We start from the raw sequence: 9,432 nt of genomic DNA on the forward strand, positions 1-9,432 counted from the left end.
TATACAACATTCATTGCAAAATAATAACATAAACATAGTGTTTTTACGTTTTCACACTATTTAGTGTTTTTATTTGAACTTACTTATCTCTCTCTCTCTCTCTCTCTCTCTCTATATATATATATATATATATATATATATATATATATATATATATATATAGAGAGAGAGAGAGAGAGAGAGAAAAAAAAGGGGGAGAGAGAGCGAGAGAAAGAAAGAGAGAGAGAGAGAGAGAGAGAGAGAGAGAGAGAGAAAGTTAGGTTCAAATATGGATTGACATCTATTGTGTGAACGTGTGGATAGTGGTATTCTGTGAGAATAACAAAGAAAGTATGTTGTTTGATAATATGAATATGTTTAATCTTATATAACTATTGTCATTATCACGCATTCTCGCTAATTAAATCGTCTGTAAGGTTGTTATAGATTTTTTTTTATTCTCATTCTGTCAGAATGTTTATTGAGTCGTATTCTGGAAGAATGTAAATGAGTGAAAAACGATGTGTGAGAATAAAAATGAATAAGAATTAGTGAGAATACATAAAAATGACAATATTCGTGTGATATTGAACGTATTCACATTACTAAGCAACTTATTCTTTTAGTAATTCCTATAGAATAGCACTGTCTACACGTCCGCACAATAGTTGTTCATCCGATATATATATATATATATATATATATATATATATATATATATATATGAGGTAAGTTCAATTAAGAAAATAAAAAAGGTTGAGAATAAGGGAATCATTCTCAGCCACTCATTTATTTTTGCCGCAAAAGTCTCTGTCGTACCAGCAGAAATGAGAAAAAAATACACATGTGTTTTCCAAAAAAACATATTTACTTAAACAATTTTAATCATTACCTTAATATAAACAAAAACATAGTTTTTTTTTTGTTTTTTTAATTTTTAAGAAGCTATATTTATCGAAAATGATTTTAAATATACTAAAATTCATGATTTTTTATTTTCTACAAATAGACATCCATATTGATATAGTTTTAAGATAAAATAAAAAATTTATTTTTTTTATATTTTCAGCTGTCGTTATTCATAACTGAATAAAAATTCATCAGATTTTTAGTACAGCACATTCGTTATTCACTTATGAATAAAAAATATGATTAATTTTTTTTACAGATCAAATATCATTCATATATAAATATAACATATAATAATTTTTTTACAACTTACATTAACTGTCGTCACATTTTATATACACATATGAATAAAATGTGTATTGACTTTCCTCACGAGTTATATTTATATATGAAGAACACATTTATCATAATTTTGTTACAGTTCATTTGTTATTCCTATATAAATAAGTAGTTCAAATTTTTAAAACACTTCATCTTTTAACATACTATTTATTTATATATGAATAACAAATGAACTGTAACAAAAATCTTAGAAATGTTTTATTAATATATGAATATAACATATGACGACAATTAACACATGTTTTATTCATATATAAATATAACATGTGACGAAAGATGATGTAAAAAAAAATATTTTAGGTAACAAAACTTTATAACGTGTTATATTCATATATAAACGATACTTAAACTGTAAAAAAAATTAAGCATGCGTTTTAATCATATGTAAATAACGAATTTATTGTAATAAAAATCCGATTCGTTTTTATTCAGTTATGAATAACGATAGCTGAAACTATAAAAAAAATAATTTTTTTATTTTATCTTAAAACTATATCAATATGGATGTCTATTTATAGAGAATAAAAAATTATGGATTTTGATATATTTAAAATACATTTTCGATAAAAATAGCATTCTAAAAAAAACAAAAAAATATGTTTTTGTTTATTTTAAGGTAATGATTAGCATACTTTAAGGAAACATGTTTGGTTGGAAAAACACATGTGTATCCGTTATCCATTCCGCCGGTACGCCTAAGTGTGTGGTGAAAATGATTCTCTCATTCTCAACCTTTTTTTTCTCAATTGAACCCCTATATATATATATATATATATATATATATATATATATATATATATATATATATATATAACGGATAAAGGATTACCATTGGACCTGCGTCTGTCCTTCCTCACTTCAAAGTTCAACGCCTGGTTTTCCACCGCCATATCTTTTGCCATTTGTCTTCTTTTCATAGCAAAAGAACATAATGTTAATAATAAAATTTTCAATTTTTAGATCAAATACATGAATTTTAGTTACAAATAATACTATTAGGTAGTAACTAAATTTACCAAAACGACAAATTGTTTTGTAAAATACTCTATAATAAAAATATTGGACTAGGATAAAATAGATCGTGTGACGTTAGTATAGTGTGAGATTAGACATATAACTAACCATAAGTTACTAGATTTTCTATAAAATTACTTTATGCTATGTAATAATTTTAAATTGGATAGATTTTCAACTAATTATGTAGTCATGTTTAATATGATTAATAAGACCCGAGCGAGTTAATTATGTAGTCATGTTTAATATGATTAATAAGACCCGAGCGAAGTTGGTAGTAGGTTTTTTCGTCACACAATTCAAGGATTATATATTATATATTCGATTATTTTTATCTCATTGGGGAGATCAGTATCATAAACCAGACATATAACAACTTCATCTTTTAGTATCATATTGTGTATATAATACAATTGTACATTATATCTAGTTTTGTTACTAGGCATTACCCATGTGGAGGAGTTGTATTATGCCCCCAATGACTTTTTAGGACACCAAAAGTTTGTTTCATGTCTTTTCTTACTGTTGTGCTACCTTAAACCGATTTTTTTTTGTCGACAACTGGATGTGAAAGTGATTTTACAAAAGGTGCCCAACTTTTGTATATCTCATTTACAAAATAGTAACCATGCTTGAATTCTTTTCATGTCAAATAAAATGAACATTTAGGTTCTTTTCCCGATAAGTTTTGCGATGAATAACGGTAAATGGTAGAGAACGTTTAATTCATTGCTAGAACCATAAATCTTGTGATGTTGCTACTTCAACTATCATTTGGTGGGAATTCGTGAGCACTTCTCATGTACATGGTCTCTCAATTCTGTCGGCAAATTCCTTCAATTCCAATGTGTGTAGTTCATGCTACCAAACATTCTAGGAAATTCATGCCTGTATAACGTACAAAAGTTGAATGTTGTTAGTTGTTTTGCAAAAATATTATCTTGATAAGACCGAGTGATATCATAGCAAACGTTTTGAAGACTTTCGTGTGAAGTTCTTTCCAACATATTCAAGTACTCATCTAACGTATGTATCATGTTACAGTACGCTAGTTGTCGGGAACCCGATGGATATGTTCAATAACACACATGAATAAGTGTATGCTCATCCGAAATCTTCTTCGAAAATGCATGTCACCAAAGATTGCATTGTCATCAAAGTAATATTGGATCAGATGCTTTTCGGCAGCTTCACAATCTCTTTTCACAACAATTCTCGAATTGCTACGCGCTCTTGAACTTGCAGTATCTTGAAGAAGCATGTGTACAATTCGAGCAATTATTGACTTTTGACAAAAGTTAAATGTTATTATTTTTATACTCGGTTGAAGATGATAAAAGACAATTTATTTTGTAGCAAATCCATTGCATTTAAAGGGGTTGGAATTGAATATGAAAAGATTGAAATGGAATTAGAAAGAATGTGCGGTTTTTTTAGTGGTAAAAAGTTGTATGTAATAAAATGGAAGAAAAAAATTGAATTTGTAGACGACGACACCACCCATGACCCGAGCTCCATCTAGAGCGACTCCCTACTCCCTTAATAGTACAAATCGATTTGCATTTGAATAATACCATTATAATTGGGAAAATTACGCAATGTCTCATCTTGTTCGTTTTGTGGGCCCAAATGGGTAGTTCTTAAGCTTTAATATCACAATAGCATTGTTCTTTGATTCTTGAACGGATATGGAGGGGGTATGGTGGGGGGCTTTCTTTAATTAAAGTTGATAGCTTTTTGGTTCATTTTAAAGTTTAAAAACGAATGACAAATCTTGTCAAGAAAATAATATAATAACTTCAACTTGTAAATGTCAAAGTGTTAAAGTGAAGTTTTCCATGGAAGCAATGCATTAATTGAAGTTACAACATGGTTTCTCAGTCAAAGAGTTCACGTGCATATTTATGCATTAATCGATGTTTTATATGGATTCCGATGAAGATCATAAAATTTTATTTATCAATGTTCATTTCTTTATTTTAATATATTATAAACATAAATAAAACGGTTGTTAATTTGTTATCTGCTAAGCAAATAAATAATTAAAAAATTGATGAAAAAAAATAACTATACATTTGGAGACAAGAGAATGCATAAAACTTGAGTTTTGAATTTTGTAGAAAAAAAAAAGGAAAAAAAAAAGTGTAACACCAGAGATAGAGATAAGAGAAATTACAAACTTGGTCCCTGTGTTTTACTAAAAATCACAAGTTTTGTCCAATTTTTTAAATCATTCCGAAGTCGCCATTGTGGATTTAGTCCCTCTTACAACGAAATGCAAGTTATAAAAGAAACATTGGACTAAACTTACAATTTTGAGTAAAGCATAGGGACCAAATTTGTAATATACTCTACCCATTATGACCAGAAGAACAGAAAGTGCAGTTAAAAAGTAGCACCTTCAAAAGTCATTGAAGCTCAAGATTAGTCCTCCACATCACTTTTGTTCTTCATGCTCTCAACAAACGACTTTATACTTTCCTCATTTGTCTCAAATAGAAATGGCATTCCTCTTATCTGTTAAATTCCCCAAATTCAATATAAGGGTTAAATGCAACAAACAATCGTTTAGCCCTTTTTTAGATAAAATAATTGTTTAATATGTAAGCGAATGTTAAAAGTTAAAGCATACCTCAATTAAACAACTTGAAGTGAGAGTAGTACTCTGATTGGTTGATAGTTCATCACTATTTACAAAGATTGAATATTTCCCAAGATTCTTTATATGAAAAAAACCCTCCCGATCCAATTGTATAATTGCCTGAAATATATATTTAATACGAATGATTTAATGATTATTTTATAGTTTTATTCATTTTAAAAAAATAATTTATTGTTTTACCTGTCGTCGAGATATTCTACAGTCACTACCTTCTCTTCCCAAGTCAACATCAACAATAACATCTTCCGTTGCCCTTCCCAATAAAATCTAAATCACAACAATATTTATAAAATTAGAGATTAAAAAAATCTAAGATTAGACATTGTGAAATGTGAAAAATGAAAAATGAAACTACCTCGGGTTTTTTAACATGATATATAAATTGCCACCCTTGTAAAAGAGCAAAAGCTCCCCATGATGACATGTCTCTTTTCATATAACCATTGGCAGCTTGTTCCAATCTAATGAATCTTCTTTGAAAATTTGGATTTTTGTTTTTTAGGGCTGAAAATTGAGCTATAAGATTATTTATAATCTTACAAAATTAAATAACCATAGACAATGAAATGTAGGTGAGAATATCATAGAGTAACTAACATACTTTGTAGATTTCGATAACTCCAATTTCCATTCAAATATAAACTCTTTTCATCTTCACACAATTTCTCATCAAGTATCTGCAAAATTACAAAAGAAAAAAGGAAAATGTAACAAGTGAATCAAAGATGGAAATTTTCAAGAATCAATAATAATTTAATGAATGAGAATTACCATTGCTTCCACGTCAGAAAAGCTCGGGATATCCTCGTCATCACTAAGAGATGACATGTCATCATCTATTGGCAACTGTAATACAATAGGATTATCCACTTCTTTGGAGTCTATTTCATGTAATGTTTCTTCTTCTTGAATAGCATTCAACTTTACACAATTTGTAAAAATATCAGAACCATGATGTATTTCCTGCTCAGATTTTATAGCTATTGGATGAACTAGGGTTTGACTTTGACCATCATTTTTGACCAAATCCTGTTTGATTTTATGATCTCCTAGTATTTCTGTTCGCAACTGTGATCCAATAATTGGAGTATCAAATTGGGATTTTTGGTATTTGTTATCTTTTTGGGGTATTGGTTTAGGAACCCTAAAGTCGTTTTTCCAATTAGGTCCTGATTCCCTAAAAGAGTTTGAAGTTTGATGAGGTGAAGAATGAGGCATATCTGTTTGCATTGCATAAGGAGATGAAAATGGAAGGAGAAAAACATCATCATTGCTTGGTATATCTGGATCCTCAGTGTTTAAAGTGCATATGATCACTGAAGTATTTGATTTAGAATTCACACCAGATGTAGATGGCAGCATTATACCCATAATACCCTCCAAGCTTTTAGTTTCCTCAACAATGGAATCACAATTGGTGTCTCTTTTAGGAGAATCCAGCAAAAGTGAGCTCAAACCATCGATATAAGATTTGTCAATAACATTTCCATCAGCATCCAAAGGAGGAAGGTCATCCTCAGCAAGGTCAAAAAGGGTATTTGATATTTCCATCAAATAGTTGTTGGCATTGATGTCACCACACATTTCGTTTTCCATCTTAACATGAAAATTTGATGTTGTTGCCATTGATTGTTCTTCTTTGAAATGAAATGCAGATGAATTAGGATGTGGTAAATTTAGGGTTTGGTCATTAATGGATGGAAATTCTGGTCCTTCATCTTCAAGTAAGTCATAAATCTCTTTAAATTCATCAGATTCTTCAATATAATTGTCTTCCTCAATGAAACTTTGATTCTCATGATAAAGTGTTTGCTGATTATTAACATCAAGATCCATGTCAGCATGATTATCAGCCTCATTGTTTTGAGCAACAAAGTATGTGGGTGGAGGTTGTTCTTCATTTTCAATACAAATGCTATTAAAAGTTGCATCAGGGAAATTGGGATCCAGTGGATTTAATGGATGAATACGCATCCTTTTTCGCATAGCATAGTAACGTTTGCGTACACCCTCGGGTTTTCTCTTCCTAGGGACTGAAATACTCTCTTCAAGATTGTCCAAATCATTAAAAATTGAAAGTTTAGATAAAGCAAAAAACTCAAATTCCAACATGCGAGCAGATGCTTCAGCAGCAATGACAGGATCATAGAGTAGAGCATGCCAACGATCATGGAGCTCTTGAATGGTGAACTGTTTTGAAAACTGTACAGCTCCTGTAGCTATTGATTCCAAGGGAACACCACTCTATAACAATAAAGATAGTAAGATTATAGTAACAGAAGATGCTTCTAGTATATTGTCATATAAATTGAGGGGAAAATTGTAATCAAAAGAGACATATAAATGTAGAATAAAATACTTACCTGTGCAGCGGTTTTCAATTTGAAATCGTCTTCGGAGGTCCAAGCGAAGTCAGCGGGGAGAGCTCCCATGGCGGGAGACGACGGCGGCGGAGTGCAGCTGCCGGTTCTGTGAGTTTCTGTCAAAGAGCATATGAATTAAAAAAATCAAGAGGGTTTAAGAGGGTGTTTGGCAAAGCTTATTTAAGTAGGAAACAGTTGAACAATTATGACCAATAGCGAGCAATTGAACAGATACACCATTGCAGTGACAGCAGCAACAACCACATATGATTTCGATTTTAACTGAAATCAGGGGAAAAAATAAAATCGAGAACAGGCAAAATGGAGTTGAACGAAAACATTATACATCTAAAATTAGCAGACATTATAAAGATTTCGATTTCGACTGAAATCAGGGGGAAAAGAAAATTCGATAGCAGCAAAATGCAGTTGACCGAAAGCAAGAAAAGATGAAGAAAATCGTACCTGAATCGTATCTGTGGTGTGCGACGGTCGCCGGTGCTGTGGGTAAGACGGTATCCGACGATGGAAGTCGGCGGCGAGGAATCGGTAATCGCCTGAGGAATGAGGAGGCGACGAGAGAAGAATGGAGGCTGCGCTGTGTTTTCCTCTGGTGAAGATACGAACGAAAACCTTGTATTAAGTGAAAGGGGTATATTGGTCCATTCCTTAATGGCGAAATAAGTAGTTTTGATGAGTAAGGGACTAACTTATAAAATAAATAATAAATTACACGGAGGGTGTTTTAGCTTTACAGATTTTTTTTTATATATTTCGTATGAATTTTTTTTTTTTGAGATGGTCCTTAAGTAGCAAACCTTGCACACAAAAGGCCTTATAACTAACTTTGTTAACAGATTCTGTTAAGTAATTGTAAATGACGAAAATATCATTTGTTTTTTGTACACTCTCTCTCTCTCTCTCTCTCTCTCTCTCTCTCTCTCTCCGATCTTCTTCATCCTTAGCTCAAGCATCGATGGTAGATCCACTAGAGATCCAACAACATAAACGATGGGGAAATGCTCCCCGTTTATTGTCTGATCGGAGAAGCAGAAAAAGAAACACAAATGGAAAGCGGCGATCAGGAAGCTCCGGTGGTCAAGCAGATCGCGAGGAGGGGCAGCCGACCTCCGACGACCCTTTGTAGTTCTTTTCTCATCGTCGGCGACCACCAATCGAGGGGAAAAGGAAGCAGGTGGATCGAAGGGTTAGGGAGCCACTAAGAAAATGGAAGGAATGGTCACTGGTGGTTCTGTCGATCAAAGTATGAAGAGGGAAAGGTGGCAGCTGGTGGTTTTCGCATCGACGATGGTGTTGGCGAGGGGCTGCTCCGGCAGCTCCTTTATTGGTTCCTCTTTCTTTGTCTGGCAATATAACGCAAGGAGAAAGGGAGGCTAGGATCGGGCAGAACAAAAACATAGGGTATTGGGGGTGATGTTACTCGAGTGGAGAAGGAGGTGGAGGGGGGCCAGATCGGAGGCAACAGCTTCCTTTCTTCTGGTTCGTTTTTTCGGCGACCAAGCCTTTCGGCAGGGCTGCGGAGATCGAGGGGGACAACAACAACCGTAGGGGGTGTTTGTAACATTCCAAAATCACAACAAATTTAAACTTTTACAAAATAACCCAAAATCATAAATGTTCACAAAACCATTGTCTCAAAAGTGTGTTTATGTAATCAGAGTATCCCAAAATCCAAATAATATAAAACTGAAGGATGTGTAGGGTCACGCATTCGCCTTGTCACGGTCATTTGAAGTACTTGAAACAATAAACTGAAACTGTAAGCCAGAGCTTAGTGAGTCCCCCCAAAGTACCAACACAAATAACATATAAGCAACAGACATCGGGTCCACAACCTCCCGGTTGGATTACCCCTAGCCCACAACCTTTCGGTTGGAATGCCCCGACCCACAACCTTTTCGGTTGGATTGCCCAATATATAACGGGTCCACAACCTCCTGGTTGGATTACCCCTGGCCCACAACCTTACGGTTGGATTGCCCGATTTATTGACTGTCAGCATAAAGCAGTAGTCTCAACCCCAATATAACATGTCCACATATACAGAACAAATAACATATATCCAACAATAGATGATCATATAACCAGTCAACGGACAAACAGGCAGATCTACAAATCGCTACCACATAACAACATCCTATA

General features: G+C 33.0%; 1 protein-coding gene across 1 annotated transcript; it reads right to left on the bottom strand.

Annotated features, from left to right (window-relative positions):
* Positions 1-4,298: 4,298 nt before the first annotated feature.
* Positions 4,299-7,907, bottom strand: EMB1967 (Forkhead-associated (FHA) domain-containing protein). Its single transcript, XM_079053955.1, has 8 exons — positions 7,735-7,907; positions 7,270-7,385; positions 5,678-7,150; positions 5,508-5,583; positions 5,262-5,422; positions 5,087-5,173; positions 4,877-5,005; positions 4,299-4,761 (listed from the first exon to the last, which is right to left on the bottom strand). The coding sequence occupies exons 2-8, from the start codon at positions 7,336-7,338 to the stop codon at positions 4,669-4,671; spliced, it is 2,088 nt and encodes a 695-aa protein (XP_078910081.1). The 5' UTR covers positions 7,339-7,385; positions 7,735-7,907; the 3' UTR covers positions 4,299-4,668.
* Positions 7,908-9,432: the final 1,525 nt, after the last annotated feature.

Source organism: Lactuca virosa, chromosome 5 (genome assembly GCF_052849685.1).
Source record: "Lactuca virosa cultivar CGN04683 chromosome 5, Lactuca_virosa_CGN04683_v6, whole genome shotgun sequence".
NCBI classification, from domain to species: Eukaryota; Viridiplantae; Streptophyta; class Magnoliopsida; order Asterales; family Asteraceae; genus Lactuca; species Lactuca virosa.

What these genes read in the sequence shown, in the direction of transcription:
- EMB1967 (XM_079053955.1), bottom strand. Translation starts at nt 7,338, where the DNA reads ATGGGAGCTCTCCCCGCTGACTTCGCTTGGACCTCCGAAGACGATTTC. An exon ending in GAGTTATCGAAATCTACAAA is followed by an intron (nt 5,423 to 5,507) that starts GTATGTTAGTTA and finishes ATAATCTTATAG; the next exon opens with CTCAATTTTCAGCCCTAAAA. An exon ending in ATCATGTTAAAAAACCCGAG is followed by an intron (nt 5,174 to 5,261) that starts GTAGTTTCATTT and finishes GTTGTGATTTAG; the next exon opens with ATTTTATTGGGAAGGGCAAC.